This window comes from Daldinia childiae (genome assembly GCF_008694065.1).
Source record: "Daldinia childiae strain JS-1345 chromosome Unknown Scaffold12, whole genome shotgun sequence".
Taxonomy (NCBI): Eukaryota; Fungi; Ascomycota; class Sordariomycetes; order Xylariales; family Hypoxylaceae; genus Daldinia; species Daldinia childiae.
In genome coordinates, this window is record NW_022984653.1 from 289223 (window position 1) to 309139 (window position 19917).

At 44.7% G+C, this 19917-nt stretch overlaps 4 protein-coding genes across 4 annotated transcripts; all 4 read left to right on the forward strand.

Annotated features, from left to right (window-relative positions):
* Positions 1 to 3367: 3367 nt before the first annotated feature.
* Positions 3368 to 4777, forward strand: GL218_08313 (GPI mannosyltransferase 2; the record flags this gene model as incomplete). The annotated part of the gene is made up of 3 exons (XM_033585113.1): positions 3368 to 3665; positions 3737 to 4328; positions 4378 to 4777. The coding sequence occupies 3 exons, from the start codon at positions 3368 to 3370 to the stop codon at positions 4775 to 4777; spliced, it is 1290 nt and encodes a 429-aa protein (XP_033440759.1).
* Positions 4778 to 5390: 613 nt separating this feature from the next.
* GL218_08314 (YTH domain-containing protein 1) lies at positions 5391 to 6778 on the forward strand (the record flags this gene model as incomplete). The annotated part of the gene is made up of 4 exons (XM_033585114.1): positions 5391 to 6051; positions 6129 to 6184; positions 6239 to 6358; positions 6491 to 6778. The coding sequence occupies 4 exons, from the start codon at positions 5391 to 5393 to the stop codon at positions 6776 to 6778; spliced, it is 1125 nt and encodes a 374-aa protein (XP_033440760.1).
* A 3868-nt stretch (positions 6779 to 10646) lies between these two features.
* On the forward strand, positions 10647 to 13577 carry GL218_08315 (uncharacterized protein; the record flags this gene model as incomplete). The annotated part of the gene is made up of 1 exon (XM_033585115.1): positions 10647 to 13577. The coding sequence occupies one exon, from the start codon at positions 10647 to 10649 to the stop codon at positions 13575 to 13577; it is 2931 nt and encodes a 976-aa protein (XP_033440761.1).
* Positions 13578 to 17039: 3462 nt separating this feature from the next.
* GL218_08316 (UDP-galactose transporter) lies at positions 17040 to 18593 on the forward strand (the record flags this gene model as incomplete). Its single annotated transcript, XM_033585116.1, has 3 exons — positions 17040 to 17123; positions 17197 to 18255; positions 18321 to 18593. 3 exons carry the CDS (start codon positions 17040 to 17042, stop codon positions 18591 to 18593), a joined length of 1416 nt encoding a protein of 471 aa, XP_033440764.1.
* Between the last annotated feature and the right edge of the window lie 1324 nt (positions 18594 to 19917).

A 19917-nucleotide genomic window follows, 5' to 3' on the forward strand; every position in this document is an offset into this window, starting at 1 on the left:
TATGGAAGAAATTCCATCCAAGCTTCCACTTTCCACGGCTTTGAGTGGGGAGGAGTCTTTTACGACAGGCTCAAGTCGAATATCTGGGTAGTTGCCGGGTAGTCTCGATGAACAAGCAAGCAAGTCCTACGCTACCACAAGACCGATCATACTGTGTCTTATGGTATATGATCCTACGGCCCCCACAGATTCTAGGCTGACTTTTTAGGAATTAGACGGGGGAAGAGAGAAAAAGAGGCTTAAGGGATATGGAATAATAGTGGTATATTCGCGGAGGCTGAGTTTTGTGAGGGATCCGGAGCCGTAAAGTAGAAGATGATGGCATACGACGTTGAAGCAGTGTTAAAGCGTTAAAGCGATAGGTACATTAATAGGTACTTAGGTAGATACCTGTTAACGCGGTAAAAGGTTTAGGTATTGGGGAGCTGAGTCGTGGCCTGACAGGCTGAACGCTATTCGGTTCGTCCAGAAACGCGCGTATCGGCCAAGGATTAGGGGGGGTTGCTTTTCAGTACAGTGAGTGGTTAAGGGAGGTAAAAAGAGGTAAGGGGGGTTTCGAGGGGTAAAGACAAGCCAAGGATATATGTATATATTTCCAAATATACACCCATAATAAGGTACATATATTAAACATATATGTGTATGAACATATATATGTACGGGAGAGGCGGTGGATCTTGATCGTCGTTAAACCATGTGCGTGCCCCGTCGGCTTGGTAAAGTCCCACTGCTTTCCACTGATTCCACTGCTTCAGCTTCAGCTCGGGTTCGGATACAGGCCGAGCTTTTTCGCTAAGACCCGCTGTCGTCTGAAAAAAATAAAATAAAAAGTCGCACCAGAAAATAATCGAATCAGTCAGTCCTTGTTAGATTCTAGCCGAGGCTGAATTTTAGTTGCTTAGAAGGTAGCTATCCAAGCTATAAAATGTAAATTGCGCTATGTATGCACACACATACATGACATACATACGTGTAACGACTCGTTAGCTTCGATGTCTAATTTTTTTCTTCTTCTTTCTTTCTCTAAACCCGAGAACGGGCATAAACAGATTTACAATTTTGTCAGCAAAGAAAGAAAAAAAAAAGGATCGTCAGGATTGCATATGTAAGCTGTTAAGTTTAAATTAAAAAAAGAAATGTACGATACATGATACGTCTAATAGATAAGATCGTAAGGTAATCTAAGGTATAACAAAGGCAGTAGGAAATAAAAATGGTAGGCTGGGTAGTACTGAATGTTGCAATTTATTATTATTGTTATTGCGGTAAGTAAACCATAATTTGTGGTTGGAATGGAATAATGCACTTTTTTAATATTCCATGTCTGCATAAGGTACCACAATGATGCGATTACAAAATATCGGTATATAAAAATCGACAGGGGCAGAAAGATCAGATAGTGTCATCTTAACCTGGTTGGTCGGCAGTTAGTTATGCAGATAACTCTTATTACAGTAGAGTAGCAGAGAGGCAGAATGTACACCTCCTTAATTCTTTAGGTTTCAATGCTACCAGGTCTACAGGTGCATCTAATGGCCTATGCACATAGTAGTGTAGCAGTCTAGGCAGCTGTATTGGAGGCTCGATAGGCCGCCCCATAGGGCAGAAAACCCACCGCGTAGTTTTCGGCGTTCTAGGCTCCCATATTCTTCTCCCTTTAGTTGGTGCGGTTTCTAGTCTGCCCATAGATTCCTATTGGTCCGATGCATGTGCTCGGCACTGTATAACCGGTCTACTAGGGGCCGATCACACCGATACATTCCTACATGTGCGCCATCTTCCGTTCCTGTATGTTACCTACATGTAGGTATGTCTTTCTGTAAGTAATCAGTAATCGCTAATCTTGGTAATTGCTCTGTTGACGATGTCTTCATCATTTGATACATTTACGACTTCAATTTATGACGAATTTACCGTATCCATTATCCATAAGAGGTAGCGAATTTCCGCCGACGACGTCACATCAAAAGGTTAAAGATCGACAATATTTATTCGTCTGCCTAAAGAATAAAGAATCTTGAGATAACTTTCTTAGGTACCTTAGATATAGACGTAGGGTCTTCAATCCAACACAATAGCGGAGCGGTGACTTGGATATTATCCTCCTTAAACCCGCTAAGACAATAAAGCAAAAATAGTCGAAAGCTGCAAGATGCAAGATATGTTGTCCCATCCACCTCGTTAGTTAGCCTGTAGCCCTTCCGCACGTGTATCCAATCAGGACTTCGTGAAGGAATCCTATTCATATGTCGGTGAGAGTATAACAAAATAGAAGGTCTGATGATCATGAAGCCATGTGCCTTGAGTAGCTCAAATTAGCAGTTCGTCTCCGTAATGGTCTCTTTGAGAATATTATAGAGTCGGCGACGATGTACAAATTCGGCCATGGTTTATCCTCATATTCTCCGTCAGCACCGAGGTTCGATTACATACCGAGAACCACAACAATATTCACAAGCGGCTTTTTCGGATGGTTATTACTCATGTGCTAAGTTATCCCAACCTCGCCAACAAAGATTTTCAGCACTTCCCGCGAACTAAGAAAAAGAGGCTACTTCTAACTTGCCGAGGCCGAACTTCAAATGTCACAAACCCGCAAAGCACAAATGGAACTCGCCCGGGTCGAGTAATGTACTCTTACAATGCTCTTAACCTAAGACAATGACGACATGCCGTGATTTCCGTCTAAATACCTAATAATCTGCCTATGTAACTCTTACATCTGACGTGCGTATCTAATGTACAATAGGTATGATATATAGTTGACATCAAGGATCGTCCACTTATCATCATTTATGATAACGTGGCTGCGCCCTAGGTTTATCCCATCTTGGAACTAGGTACATTCGCATTCGCTTTTGCGATACCTACCTGTAGAAATATTAGACGCTTCAACCCGTTATGCCTCATGCATGTTTCTGATTCTATCAATCCATTACATACATGGAACAGCCACTGTAAAAGCCACAAAAGCCAGGATTTCTTAAAATGATGGGCGATCGACGAGGCTGATCACATCGGGGTGTTCATTGCTCATTTAGGATAAAGAGAACTTGTGCCTACTATGTCAGCCAAGGTAATAATGACTGTCGTCTCATTGTCAGCAGATGATTCCTTCATATGTAATTTCCATAGCTTCTAGAGTATTCGTATTCGTATAAAATAAAGAGAGTGTTACTTCGTACTTAATCCCACGATTATCTAAGATAAGGCACGTGCACAATTAATTAGCCACACCCAAGCTCAAATTGGTGTGGCTCGGGAATTCCAACCTTTTTTAGCCCCTGTCCCATTCTCTTATTCGACGCCAGTCATCGAGAATCGAGATACCCAAAGGTACCTAAAGAGGTACATCTACTTTTCAATCATGCCCTCCCTCGATTCTAAAAATCCTATTACATCATTAGTTGGCTCATTCATTGCTTGGAAATCACTACTCCTACTTATTGTTATCGGGAGTAGCGTTGGTCCAGCTTACGACACCTCAAGCACTCTATTATCCCCTGAGATAACTTCATCCCACGAACCTCCATTTGACTTGGCTACAAAGTTAACAAGATGGGATTCTATTTACTTTATACAGGCCTCTCGTCGAGGTTATCTGTTTGAGCAGGAATGGGCATTTGGCATCGGGTTTCCAACTGTCATCTTTTATCTTAGTCAAGGTCCTTAATCCTATTTTTCTTATGTGATACTGTCTATTACGCCCGTTATATATTCTAACTCGCACCAATAGGACTTTCTAGCTTTGGAATTCAGTCCCATGAATCCCTTGAGCCACTTATCGGGATATTGGTAGCTCACACATCCCATCTACTCTCTGTGCTTGCCTTGTATCAGCTTGGACTCGTCGTCCTAAGAAATCAGCGGCTGTCGTTTATCGCGGCGCTACTGCATATCCTGTCTCCGGCTGGGCTTTTCTTGTCAGCTCCATATAACGAGAGCACCTTTGCTTTTCTATCTTTTACCGGCTATCTCTTCTTTGCAAAGGGTTTACTTGGGCCAAAACGAACTTTTGCCCACGATGTAAGCTTGGTTGCTTCAGGTATGTGGTTTGGCTTCGCCACCACATTTCGTAGCAATGGCCTATTCAATGGGATCCCATTCGCAATTGCGCTGACCCATGAACTCACTATGCCACCTACTCTATCTAGTATCCGACGACGATTTGCCCTACTCTTGGGAGGTTTGGCGATAGCAGTTAGCTTTGTGATTCCACAACTTGTTGCATTTCAAATCTTCTGCTCCGTTCCTTCCGGTACCAGGTTAAGACCTTGGTGCACGAGCGCATTTCCCAGTATTTACTCATTCGTTCAAGCGCGCTATTGGTTAGTAGAAATTATTCCTCTATGTTGACGACGCTAACACCGAGGATAGGAACGTTGGCTTTCTCCACTACTGGACTCCATCAAATATACCCCTTTTCTTACTCGCTGCGCCAATGATTTACATTCTTATAACCTCAAGTGTAGAGCTCATCAGACGGCCTCTGAGTATCGCATCTAAAGAATCCATTACCGGTAACCACTCGCATCTTACAGTATTAGTCCGTTCCATGGCCTTATCCCAGCTCATCTTAGCTGCTTTATCCATCACAAACTATCACATCCAAATCATCACGAGGATCTCATCAGGATATCCGCTCTGGTACTGGTGGCTGGCAGGGGTAATTACTGAGAAAAAGACCTCCAAATTTGGGGGAAACGTCGTGAAGTTTATGATCATGTACGCCGCCATTCAGGGAGCCCTCTTTGCCTCTTTCCTTCCTCCGGCCTAATATGTATCATGTACTACCGCGTAATTTTTTCAGTGAACTCCAGGTTCCAAACTGTATAGTCGTCGTTTTATTATATAGGACATGTTAAAAAGCATAACATCATTATATCGTATCCATCCTATAACCCATGTCGTCGAAGAGATGGTAGTTATTCATACCAAATATCACAATCTATAGCATCCAGAGGGATCTAGTTCATAATCACAATATAAACATGTAATCACAAGGTAAAGAAATTATATCGTAGTAGACACGTTCTTTCTCGGTTTAAGTATAGGCACTTATACAAGAGGCTGTTGCAGAGGGGTGCCTTCTCCCTTGGCACTACAATAAGCGTAGATATTATCCTCTAGTAGTATTTCAGAGGAATTTGAATCTCTAACGGCAAGCGCCGCCTTCTATTCACGCCACACCAACACAGCACTCACGATCTTTTGACGTGTATAGGAAAGTGCGCCGATAACAAAAACGCATTTTACACCTCCTGCCATACCGGCACTCCTCAATCGTATATAATCTAAGGGTTCCTCTTCGAAAGTCATCTTCTATTATTCTTTTCCTTAACAAATCCCTCCTGAATATTCGATTCCCAACCATAAAGTACTCAAGAACCATGGCGCATTCTGATCACCCTCGTCCTTCCCCAAACCGTGCACGCGATCTTCGCGATAGCGGAAACACTAACATGGAATCGATGCTTGCACCGGATGTCCAGGACTGGCTTAAACTTACCGGCTGGCACGAGATTGACTATCGTGAGAAGAAACTAGCAGATTACCGAAACACTGATACTGGAGACGAGAAGCATGATACAGGCAAGGCTAAATTAGGCACTGGTCTTATCAAGAAAGACCTTGACTCTGTTCTTTCTGACATCCCTCAAGATTCGGCACCTGCGCGGGTACGTCTCACTGAATCCGAAGGTCTGAAGGATAGCATTGAAGTGCATCGTGGCAGAGGCAGCAGGAACGTTGTTGTTCCCACGACCCATGCCCGTTCAGTGTCACCCCTTCGTTTCCACCGCCATGAACATGACAAATACCGTATTCGCGGTTACTCCCGAGTCTACTATAATGAATACGATCAGCCTTTGACACCTCGCGGATCGCCTCTACGTTATATTGTCCGGCCGAGCGGCCGTCCTACACACACTACCGAGAGAATCGAGAACTATGACAGCCCAAACAGAGAGCGAGTAGATGATCAACGAGATTTGACCCGCGAGATGATGCACTTACGCCACCCTAAGCAGCTTGTTCTTGAGGGTAAAGGTGGTAGGTCTTACCCCGGATATTTGAGGATATGTGTTGCCTCCTCATAATAGGTTACTGACAATTGTTGTGCTTTCTAGAAGTCTGCTTCTTTGTGATGAGATCGTACAGTTGGTCTCATGTCTACGACTCAATGGTAACTTGTATCCCCGTACGTATACCGACGATTCACGAAATAACAATTTAACAGGAAGATGGTTTATGGGCTACTCAGACTCCCAATGCGGAGATTCTAAGCAAGGTCTTTGCCAGCGGCAAGACAGTGGTCCTCTTCTTCGCCGTCAACAAGTCTCACGGGTTTCAGGGCTATGTCAGTATTTCCAGCATGATTAATCAAGCACTTTTTCGTCCTTCCCTTCTCCCTTACTTCATTTCTTACTCCCTAAATTTACATCCCCTTGCTGAACTGCGTTGGCTAACTGACCCTACATCTTCAATGCAGGCCCTCATGAAGTCACTTCCCTCTGCGGATATTCGCCCTATGTGGTGGTACGGAGTCAAGTGGAACATCTCGGAGCCATTCAAGGTTGAGTGGATTAATACAATGCATGTCGGCAGTAAACATGTATTGCATATCACAAACCGTCTCAACGAAGACCTTCCGGTTACGCGAGCCCGTAACGGTCAAGAAATCGACGAAAACGCCGGCCGACAAATGGTTTGCATCCTCGAGTCCCGTGGTGTAGAAGAGTACAAGCGAGCCAAACGAATTGGTTCTCTTTCTAAGTAATAAGCTTATGGCCCTAATTCCGCAAAAGTGACGCCTTCAGCAGACTTTCGATCTTACTTCACTACTTAAGTGGTACTATGCGACTGGATTCTTTACCTTTGCTATACTAGAATAAGAAGATGGGAATTGGTGTCTTCTAACATTTGACATCGAGATGCTTATCTCTTCAGTTACCGAGACCTTCATATACGACAATTAGTTTACTCGACTCCGCGGCACTGCCTGATACCGATGATTTATGCGGAATGACTTTCTTGCTATCACAGATCTTCTGTTCTATCATATGAACTCTTACAAGACTTCTCCTCAGACTACAGCTTCTAAAGATGACCTACGCGACAAGAGGGAATATTACGTGCGGTGTCTTCTGATACTAAACATCTATGGACATGGCACCCCAATTTGGCAGGTAGTTAGGGAAGATCTGGAGGATCACCATCATACATGGATGATAGATCGCATCATAGTAATCGGAGATTTTCTTACATTCTATCGGAAACAGGTACTGATATAAGACTTTGACATACGTGCCGCTTACATACTAGTAATCTGGACCATCTTAGAGATCACCACGGAACTAGTTAGGGCGATGATACTAATGAGGCATTCGCTTCTACATACTATGTACAGCCCATTAATTAAATATTTTTAGTCACGTAATAAACTGACGGGTACGTGCTTCCGAAATGATGCTACTAGTACATAGTAGTCATCGTATATTTTTAGCCACGATGTGTATCTAGGCACTTAACTAGCGGATACCTGCTAGAAGATTTACTAACGAACCTCCCTGGTTCTGGGCTTAATGGAATCATGGGGCTAGCTCAAGCAAACATAAATCCTTTCGGCCGGTTGCCGGCATTGTGTCGGAAAAGCTCTACAGCTATTTCTCCAATGCAGTCAATGCTTTAATGATATCATAGAGATATCAGATATACAATTAATGATCGAAATGATAGGAAGCTGTGTAAGTGGCTTAGCGGCTCAACTGGGATATAGGTATCACTTTTGCGGCAACATCATCATGTGTAGTACAACTACTACTAAAGATGTCCATGCGGAGAAAAACTTAAGTACCGAGGGCGAAAGGGAAAAAAAAAAGAACTTTTATACACTAACTAACCGTCGCCTGCGAGTCATGTTTAGTACGCCAGTAGTTCGCGTCCTGTACTTTTATAACTAAAATCGTAAGCGTTTAATACAGTCAATAGACTCTCAAGCCAGCTGTGAACTGGTAGTTCTCGTATCAAGTCGAGGAGAGCTATCGCTTTTGCTAGTTCGTGGCGACGGCGTTGCTAGACACTATCTTATGCCGGCAAGCCCGGGTGGTCGCCGCAAAGGGCCATGAGTCTTGTCGTTTGCACGGATTAATTAATTAATTAACAAAGCTGAGGAATTCTCGGATTCCTTCGTCAGTTGGGGGCTTCGTCGGCTTCCTGCAGAATTCTTGTCATGCTTTTTTGGAAGATTCCAAAGTTCCACATATTTGATTGACGTTGAGGCGAGCATGGCAATATATGTCGTGTCACTGTCGCCTCAGGTTGAGACATCTGCAGTGGCCAGCTGCAGGTATTAGGTTAATCTATAACTTAATTGTCTTGGTCGATGCGAGAGACCGTGTGACGAAAACGAGGATGCCATGTGCGAGACGTCCGTGGACTAGGTATTTTGGCTGAGATTAGTTCCACCATCCCATGATCCATCCCAAGTCCCAAGTGCACGGCTCTAGAGCTGGAATCTTTGCGTTAACTCCCCCCAAGCTTCCCAAGCCATTTATGGACTCTAGCAACCTGGCCGAAGACCGACAAGCCACTATTTAAGGCATAGGGGCCACTTTATGGGAGCTCGGACTTCGCTTCTATTTACCGACAGTTAGGTTGGTGTTGATGTCAGATCTTTCTCATCAGCTCTCTTTCAAGGTTACCGCTGTCTGAGACAGCAGGGTTTGAGGCTGACGAGGCTGGTGAGGCTAGATGCCATGTTGAAAGGGTTTAAGCATGATCCTGGTCGTTTGTGGGATGGGATTCTTTAACGACAACCTATTAGTGTATTCAGTAAAGACTTGAGTCCCACACTTGCAAAATAAATAGGTAATAGTCACTAATAAAATGTGTATAGTTACTAATAAAAAAAACTGCCGGATTGTTCGAGCTATGCTATTAAGCCCGCTACTTGTGTTTGTATTTCGTAATGGTATTCTTTCGACCATTGACGCCGACTTCCATGAACCTTGCCCGTTTGTCTAATTTAGCGGTAGACAGCCGTTTTCTAATAAATCGACTTTATGATTGATTAAACGACTCTAACTTAGGAGCTGAAGTTCCGCTCCATTTATTGTTATTTACACCATAACAATTTTGAAACTTTTCCCTGATACTTTGCTTGCCCTGAACCTTTTTATTGTTTTGATCGTCGTGGGACGTTTGATTATGTAGGCAGCTCCACGTTACATTCTATGCAGCTTAGCACGACCGTACCTTACATATAATTGCGGTCTAGATGCAATACGAAGCCCTGTATGTAAAGAAGAAACCTGTAACTTTGTAACAGGGGCCTGAAAGGCAGGGGTCTACGAAACCCCTTGCCCCCCTCTTTCATAAACCGGTCGTGGCTTGATGGGCTGGGCTATGCGAAGTGGCCCGGCCTCTCCGGTGGGTCGTGGGTCGACTGGCATGACGGCTCATTTGACTTTTTGCAATCTATCTGCATGTCACTTGGAGCTACTTTTGGTTTGGTGTCAGTTCAACCCAGTCTTCTTTCGTGCCATCGAGTCGGTGGCTTGAAGAGATGCACCTATCTGCGGTATCTGTGTACCTGGAATGCACACGTGTGAGTGGGTAAGGGGGACAAGCTTCTCCTTGACCTATCTAACCACACAGACTCTAGCTAATAAAGGGAACACATATAATAAAATAAGCTATAATTACTGTTCCTGGTAATACGGCATTAATAAGTTCGGGGTGGCATCAGGATGCATATACATATGCAAGTGTACCTACATACATACCCTCCGTTCGCATATGCAGATGTGCAAATGTGCCAATAAATTGCAATAAGTTGCGAATTGGCTACTGTATGGAGAAATACGTCTCTTGGATTCTCCAATTTTAATATCCAGGGCAAAAAAAGTGTCCGTGTCGTGACAGGACCATCGTTCCAGTCCCTTTTTGTTCCTGTTTCTCCCCTTCTTACTTATGACACTCCATTTTCTTCACGCACGTATGGGGTTGTGTCTACGAAGCTGAAGTAGGGATTGGAAGAGGGTCTCTTAAGTTTTGGGAGCAGAAGCCGACGGGAGAAAAGCGATCATCACGATCCTTCATACCGACTTTTTTGGGGGTTCATGCAGGACACTTAATTATACGAGGCTGTTTGACGAACGTACAAGTTAAATCGTGGTCTTGTATCTTCGCCAATCCGGTAATTAACTTATCGACTTCGTATCACGACTCCTTCTCGATATACACGCACTACTGGGATATGCAATGCTAAGCATAGTCGGGATATTTACTTGTAGGATATGAGAGGAAGTTGTTTTGATATGCCGACTGGAGCATACTTGAATCTGACGCCCTGATCGACCGCCGACACTGCGACTGTTCGATAATAGGCACGGAATTGGTCCCTTCGTTTCAGTTCGCGGTAACAATCCGATTGTCTTGGCATCTGAAGCTTGTAGCATATGTTTATTTCCTTGGAGATATTGTCGTGGGAAAGAGAAGAGGCGGGAGATAGAGAGACTTTGAGGTTTAACATCCGATTCTTTGATCCTGTCGCTCTAGGCACGAACAACGAGCTTCATTTCGAAGCTTGACTTATTCAACCTTGTTATCGATCCATCGTCTGTGTGGTATACTATTCCTCGAAAATGGGTCATAAATCTAAATTTACGTTCCCCATGCCGGGACGCTCAGCGAAGCGCACACCCGCCACGGCGGTCTCGAACCCGCTCTCGAAAGCCGAAAGGATTTTGGGAACTAGCGGACAGAGTCTTGGTTCTCCTACCGGAACGAGGGATCCTGGCCGATCGTGGGAAACGGAATCGACCGGCGGCATCAGTATATCGATATCTGAGAGCAGCGCTAGTCAATCTGGTGCCCCGGACGAAGAAGATGATGGATACGACAGAACGACTTATGGTAGAGCTCTGTGGGAGAATGAATCGGAGGCGCTCCCGCGGCGGTTGCGTAGTACTAATGGCCTTTTTAGTAAGGGGTTAAAGCCCAAGAGGTCGGCTGTCACCCTTGGTGCTCGTAGCCGGGAGACTTTGACAGACGACACCAATGCTCACCGGCCCCAAACGAGTTCTACCATTAATTCATATTACGAATCGGATAAGATGCCGCTGTCAATATCGCAGCAGACATCAAATTCGGCGATGGCTAAGGGACTCCCGACGAAAGCTCACGCACTGTTAGATATCGACGGGGCACTCTACGGCCAGGTACAGCAGCCAAAGAAGAAGCCGTCCAAGTTAGATTTCTCAAAGCTTAGATTAAGGACTCGCAAGGAACACCACGCGGAACCTAATGGAGTTGGACCCGTCCTAGGAAATAACTATGTGATGAAGTCCCCATCTGTCATGTCACACGCGTCGCATTCTGCAGTCTCGCTGACGCGATCGCCTACGAGTCCCGGGGGGAGTAGTGAACAGACCCCGAGGCCGAACCTAATAATCCAGTCTCAGCCCCCGGAAGTATCGACACGAACAAGTCGCTCGAAGGTAATAAGTAATGCTAGCACATTACATCAGCTGTACGATCATTACGAACAAATGTCATTTCGGCATAATGGATCGTTAAAAGAGGAGGACGAAGAAGAAGAAGAGATAGGCGATAAGGGTCAGTTGAACCAGGAACACCTCCTTCCTCGGACGTACGAACCAACAGTCTCAGACGTGTCTCGTGAAGATATGATCACGCCGCTACCGAATTCATCGCTTAGGGACCCGAACTCCAGATGGAATCACAGCCGAAACACCTCACAAGCAAGTAAAGTTACGGCTATGAGAGCCGAGACACCGAGTACTTTACAGATACGCCCATCGTCGAGGAATGAATATGCTGCAAGTGTATCAAGTCGCCATACACGAACCTCAAAAGCTACACCATCGATTATGAGCACTATAGACTCCGATAGGCAGCAGCAGAGCGTCTTATCGCTCACTGATTCGGAATCTGACGAAGGGGAGACTGCATATTCTGGACCGGGCTCATCTCTGCGATCTTACGATAATAGCTTTCGTGACGATTCTAGCGTAGCTTCGAGCCAGCGACAACGGAGCACATCACGGCTTTCTATCAGTAGCCACTCGACTAATCCTAAAGGAGCGTCATACGCGCACCTCAACGACTATCTCACCATTCCTCATGCCTCTCCGAAAACTAAGAGCACCCGATCACCGTCACCTATTACCCTCCACTCCACTAATTCATCTATAAGCACGGCGACTCGGGTCTCTTTGCCTATCCATCACCAAGACCCTCAACCTCAAGCCCAACCCCGAGCTGCTCGCGGGTCTGTTTCGACAGTAAACACCGTAGGCTCTATTTTGTCTCCGACTTACAGTACACATACCCATTATAGTGTACAGGAAGCAAGGGCGATCGCCTTCACTCCATACGCTTCTACAGCAGTATCCGCATCATCAGTTTCAGTGGACCAAATACCAATTAGTTTAAATAATGCGCTCGCACAGCAAGGAAGACAGCGTGGGTCGCAGAATTCTCATACTTCCGATCAGCCAACACCACCGCTGTCGCCAACTAGCGTGGAATTTTATAGGAAATCACCGGAATCTTCACGGCGAGAATCTACTGTAAGCAAAGCTAGCGACTCACAGAATGGACGGATGATGGCGGTAACGAAACAAGAGGAGATGCTTCTTGCTGCGCTGCGGAAGAAGAGGGCTAGGATGCGGGAGAATATAATCGCCGAGCTTGAGGAGGGTAGGAATAGCCCTGGAGGTGCTGGCCTTGAAGACGCTGAAGATCTTGAGCAATTAGCATCGGCGCATTTAAAAGATGCCGAGAGACAGGCGACTAAAGAAGTCAGGGAGGCTCGTGCTAGGGCAAAACAATCTAATAATTTCCCAATGAGGTCGTCGTCACTCGTTGGGCGAGCTGGTCGGAGTTCTAGTAGCGGGCACGGTCGAGTGCGTAATCATTCTAATGGACCACGCCGTATGGAGGCGTCGCCATCGGCTAGCTATAGAGAGCCGGTAGATAGAGCCCCTTCTCGAATGAGAGCCTCTCCCGGGCCCGAGTCTCGACCAGCCGGCAAATCCCGTCACGAGCGAGTACTTCTCTACCTGGATCGACCGATTGATAGTATCGATGTGATCGACGAGGCAGAACCGAGCCCGGATTTGAGCGAGTTTATGGAGGACGACTTGGGATTCCCACCCGGCGAGCGTCGAAGCAGGATTCGATCGAAACCTAGTAGTAGCCCGTACGGATCACCCCACAACGGCCGGCCACGACCTGACTCGAGTCCGATGAGCCCGAGGGGTATCCCGATTAAGAACCTATCGAAAGGTAGCCCCTCAATCAACGAGGACATTGATGCCGATGATATAGATTTTGACGACTTCCCAATGGTGGGCGGACGACCCAAGCTTTCTACCCTCAAGCCGGTGCCAGAGAAGGGAATCCCTAGACCGGATAGCCCCGTCTCCCCGGCAGACGGATTCTTACCCCCGTCTACTCTTGGTCATAAGAAGGGGAAGAAGAGTGCTGTGAGACTGAGTGCTGTGGGCCAGATTAATTCACCAGTACCTTGGTGGGGAGACGACGACTGAAGAAGAGTATGATTTACTCGTTGCTAAAGACTGCAATTGGCAACAGTCATTGCTCTCACCCCTTCCCGAGTTATCGAGCTGGTATAACATCTCACCACAACTTTTTTATGTTTTCGAAATATGCATGGACGTAAATGGTTGTTTGTTTGGCGCTTGGTTTTTATTTTTATTTTTTCACGACTGTCAGGCGAGTGAGTTCGGGTGGGAAATCACACAGGGTTCATAATCGAATATACTGGGAGCTCGGCATCACTGCTTACGACTAATACACCACACCTACCCACTGCTATTACTACCTTTTTGCCATCTCAACAATATTCGGAATAATGCCATATCATCGGAGGGCGCGACGGTCAAAAAATCTAATTTTTTCGAAATCTGTTTTTTGTCGTTCCTAACTAATTGGATGTTAAAATTTTTAAAAAGACGAGCTTTGCGGCGCGGTCTGGGCTTCGATGGCTACCGGGGATAATCATATTATTAAGGAAAAAAAGCAGAGAGAATTCAGCTTGGGTTGGTTGCTTTCTTTTTTTGCATCTATGTACTACCATGGGAAGAGCTATATGTAATATCAGGGATCGAGTGGGGTGACGGGAAGGACTGCGTACGATTTTATGTGCAACTAGGTGATGCAATGCGTGTTTGTTGGGTTTTACGTATGGGTGTGGTGGTGGTGGTGGTGGTGGTGGTGTGTGTTATGGTGCATGAACATTTGAGGGGAGCCCTTACGATTCGAATTCATCGCGATGTTCAAGAAAGGGTTATCTATCATATTCCTCTTGTTAGCCATTTCTCGCTCTCGAGGACACATAAGACGAAGTAATAGAAAGAAAAGAAAATACATATACAAATTACAACTGTAGACTTGCTATACATTAGGAGCTAATCTATGTGTGTGTTTGTATTCGTGTATGTGTGGATATAAATTTGAAGGTATCCTTGAAAATTAATTGGCTGGCGGACTGATTGTCAAGGAGGGGTTCATAAGTAGCATTAAACCATTTGAAAACTTCAAGGAATAGCCAGTTTGGCCGAGGTAAGTTTTTACAAGATTTCATCGTAATATGTTCACACGCTAATACCTTGCAGTGGTCTAAGGCGGTGGTTTTAAGTCTGATCTAAAAGATCTTGAACACCATTATCGAGAGATGCGCAGGTTCGAACCCTGCAGCTGGCAACTTCATTTTTGGAATTTTTTATTTACTCTTTTTGTCTTTTGGAGATGTTGATTTGTCTCTTTTACCTAACTCCTATCTTCGTGTCTTCGTTGAGTTTACCATGAGGTAGGTAATTATTTTATTTCCCGGTAAATTCTAGGCCTAGAATAGGTAAATCATTCTACAACATCGCGATGATTTAATAGTGCATCGACCACGTTGAAGACATCGATTGGCATTCACTTGAGCTGTGGATCCGTAAAAGATCCAGGCCCCGCGATCCACGATCTGACCTAATAAAATACCCGCAAATCGAAGCTATTCCGTTCTTTTTCTCTAAAGGGGTGGGAATACTCGCATATCTAAATTTTAGTAATGCAGGTAGAACAAGAAATATATCAGTTTCTTTCCTGTTCACCCCGCATCCTTCCATTTAGCGCCGTCTTCTTGCTCACGGGAGCTTGCTAGTCATGACAGTACATAGTCAAGCTTTTTAGAGCGGCAGTGAAAGATATCCACTAGATACTCTAGACTGGCGTGGATGATCGAAGAATCATACATTTATATATCATGGGATCAATGACTTGATACTAATGGAAGACATAGTAAGTAGATGGTGAACCTAGATAATACCTAACCGCACACCATCTAAAGCTTTCGAATATAATGCGAAGACCTTGACAAACAACGGCACGAATACTAATATATTAATAATAATAATAATAATAACAATAATAAAATGGCTAACCATTTTCAGTGGTAGCGGTGTGTAAAACGATTTGAAACATGTGTCGTTCGAAGTGACCGGAGGAGATCAAGAGCCTGGAGCTCTTTTTTGGATATCCCCCACCACGAAAATCAGATCGCTCCGTGACGATCACGGAAGCCGAAAGAGGTCAAGGCGCAACCAACTAATAACGAACTAAACGGACTGAACCATACATGATTAATATACGTGTCATCGGAACAATACTGACTTTAATTAAATAGCCCCGGGTATGAAGACTAGTGTACGGCGGAGTTCGGGGAACTTAAATGGTTATTGACTATTCCTCCGTGGGAAAACCTTCAAATCAAGATATTATCGGTATTATTATTTACTACAGCTTAAACCGTCTACATATGGTTGGTTCGGTATCCAGGTACGTAACAGGATGCATCAAGGCTAGGACAGGATCTGGCTGTATTCCACAATTACTGCGACCTATTTTAGTACCTATTATTTGCAGAATCGTGGTATCTAGTACGCCCACCCTGTAGTGTCCAGGCACAACATAGCTCCCAGCCTTGATAATCTTTACGTATTGGGGGAAAACTCGAGCGCCTTTGATATCATCAACCTATGCCAACTTATGTATGGTCCGGCCCTAAATAAGTAGCACAGGTACCCGTAGCCATGACAGCACATTTGTAGTTCTACGGCCTTTTGCTGAACAAGAACTTTTGTAAACCCTTTTGTTCCCCTTCTGCCTTTTCATATTTACTTTTCCAACCCAATCTAAATACAACTTCTAAAGTTGACTGCTATATGTCAAGTTGTCTAAGTTAACTTGACCCCCGTTGGCACCGAGTGTCACAGATTCTTTGCTTGCTACAGGTCACTAGGATGTTAAATGTTATTTGGTGGAGATGTTACTTGAAGCAGTTAATAAGTATCGTATTGCTTTATTTATATGGCAAGATACAAAACCGTTCGAAGATTCTAGCATAAGTTTTGCTTGAATAGGTAATTTTGGACAATAAAAGTCTCCCAAAATCAGGAGATATATTTGTAGTTGTATTTTGCCATAATATTTTGAATGTCCTAATACTTCGCTCTTTCAAGTAACATCTCCACCAAATAACATTTAACATCCTAGTGACCTATACATTAAGTGGTGTCACATTCAGGGGTTGAGAAGAGCTTAATAGGTCTGGTCCCATTTTGAGAGTGACCTGGATGTGGGTGGTTGAAGCGCGTCCGCTAAAATCGGCAATACCTTCAATGACTGTGCATCTTTTTTTAATTTATTTTATTTAACAAGACGCGACGCATTGAATATTGACTTCAATCCAAGATTTTTCGTTCTTTTATTTAACGACAACCGGTACGCGATTACGAAATTCCACTATTACTGCGGCAATATTATAACAGGAAAAGATTTTCGCATAGAGCTTTTTGAGACATCAATTAGCTAATTCAGCCATTATTTAAACAAAAGCTTCGACCGATTAGGAGGGGCTTAGAAAGAAAGGGAAGAGAAAACAACAGCGAACGAGGCTTTCGCGAACTTGGCCAAACTGCGGTCATAACTTATCAACCATCATGGCTCTCCTCGATGGTGCCCCGCAACCCGCGGGAGGGCCTCTCCTCTTCGGCGTGCCCATGAAGCAGCTTTCTCTTATTACGGTATGTGCTGGAGCGGTTGGAAGAGGTATCATCTGGCGACAGCGCAGTATAGCTAACATGTTACTACTCTTAGTTAACTTTCCAAAACTCGGTGCTGATCATACTTATGCATTACTCTCGAATGATGCCTCCGAGCGGCGACCACCGATATTTCACGTCGACAGCTGTGTTCTTGACCGAAGTGATGAAGTTAGCGATTTCTCTAACCTTCGCCATATACGAAGTTTCGAGGAACCTTGCGCCTTCGACACCTGCGACTGTTATATTCGAGCAGATATTCAACTCGGTTTTTTCGGGTGACGGCTGGAAGGTAGCTATCGCAGCGACGCTATACACACTGCAGAACATGTTACAATATGTCGCAGTAGGAAACCTTGATCCGGTCCATTTCCAGATTCTCTACCAACTTCGGATTCTAACGACTGCGATATTTACTGTGACGATGCTTGGCCGATCCGTGACCGTGAAGCGCTGGGTTTCTCTCATCATTCTAACCATGGGTGTTTCAATCGTGTGCATCCCATCCTCGAACTCGAAAGACAGCTCGTTCATGATCCACGACATGACGGATCACTTCTTCCCTCGTTCGGTACATGAGCTTGGTCAAGTAGCGAATGGAATGGGCGACGTGGCGAGAGAGCTCACAAGGCGTGGCATGGAAACTATAGCTGAGGTCGGCCAGGCTCTTGCGAAACGGTCTGCGACGTACGAAGGAATCGAGGAAGATCAAAACACAGCGCCTGTAATGAACTACTCGATCGGACTTTCGGCTGTATTTGCTGTAGCGGTTATTTCTGGCTTAACGGGGGTCTACTTCGAGAAGGTCCTTAAGGATACAGAAAATCCTGCTTCAGTCTGGACTCGTAACATACAACTGTCGTTCTATTCGCTTTTTCCGGCGCTGCTTGGCATCGTATTTAAGGATGGCGAAGAGATTGCGAAGCATGGGTTATTCGATGGGTACAACTGGATTGTGTGGGCATTGATCATCCTACAAGCGTTCGGCGGTGTTCTCACTTCGCTCTGCATCAATTACGCTGATAACATTGCTAAGAACTTTGCTACGAGTATTAGCATTGTTATAGGCTTCCTATTCAGCGTATGGTTCTTCAAAGTCCATGTTACACTAACGGTATGTTTTATATCATCCAGTAGCCTCTATCATATGCGAAATGGCTCGCTAATTGATATTCTTAGTTTCTCATTGGTACCGCTTTGGTACTCGTCTCGACTTTCCTCTATACAGGTCCTGATCGGAAGCGTGGCCGGCCGCCACCGATCAACATTGTCAACTTTGAGAAGACGACTATCGACCCGATGAATACGCCAAGGTACACGGACGACAAGCTTAGCGTTCCCAATCCGCTTGAGAACATGAAGGGGATGGGTCTCTCAACCTCGCGTCCTGCTTCACCATTGCGATTCCATAATCGTGGGCCATCATCTCAAGGAAAGAACCGTGACGAATGAGCGTATATGAATTATAGACTACCTAGGCAAAGGGAGGAATATGGAGTGGCGGTCTCTTGAGAGTATGAGAAGGTACTGCTTAAGATAAGTGCCGAGCCGAAGTTAGAACGAGGCTCCCTTCCCATATACAGGGGACCATTAGATGCATTGCAAGATATTGATTAATCTTGATAATTGCACAAATCCAATTGAATTGGAAATTGCAATGATACCGTGTGCTTTGGAAAACATGTGAGCAAGATCGAAGTAGGTTATGAAGGATAAGGTCATGAAAAATAGGGGGTAAGGAAAAGAGTAGATTTTGTGCATAGGTACTACATAGGTACTACATAGGTAAATACCTATTCTTCTTGTCAACCTATTACCACTTTCAATTATAACCATATTGACGCTCTATGAAGATGTCTAACCCCTATCCGAAGAGTCACGTGGTGTTAAGGTTTCTCCTTTAATTTATAGTAGGAAGGAGTAGGCAAGATGTTAGTCATAACATGCTCGCCTACCTTGTCCCCTTATCTGAGCTCGTGGTAGCTACTGCCCTTGACCAGAATTAGATAATCAGGTTTTAGGACGCCTACCTATGCACTTACCTTCTATATACTTCTATATAGGTGCCTTCCTCCCTTCTTCAACTTCAAATCTTTTCATCACGATTGATCTTTTCCGGGGTCTTCAAGTGTGTTTCTATTCTCGCGAGTAACGGCCGGCATGTCGAGGCCTGGCTAGCATCAACCATTGTCTTTGTATCTCTAGAAGTTCTTATAGTTTTATTATCCCTGTATCTTTGAACATTTGTTAGATCTAGGAGAAGCGCTATTCCTATAATCAACACCATGTCTAACGGCGCAGAGCCGAGTGAAGGTGGCCATAACTATCGTCTCCCGTACAAGTCGGCGCATGATAGACATATCCAGAACATCATTGACCATACCACTACTCTTTTCCCGGACTACGACTATCAATTTCCACGATTTCAGCTTCCCAGTAGTATTAATGAAAACGACATAGACCCTGAAGGAGATCATGACCTAGATGATTTTGGTAAGTTAACATGCCAATATAACTATTCAGAAATACTAGAAGTTCCTAATAGTACATAGATCGTACTCTGCTCGGTCGATCGTATAGGCCTGCCCGTATTCATGAGTCGGAACATCGTGATCAACGCATATCACTACCACTTACCAATACCCCTAATCAAGCGAGACGTGTTGTAGGAGATGCAAGCCATCACTTTAGAGCGTTCGCGACGCGTGATCCAGAATATCAGTCGCCGTTTTTAAGTATTGCAGCTCATATAGAGAAAGTCAAACCGAGTCCAAGC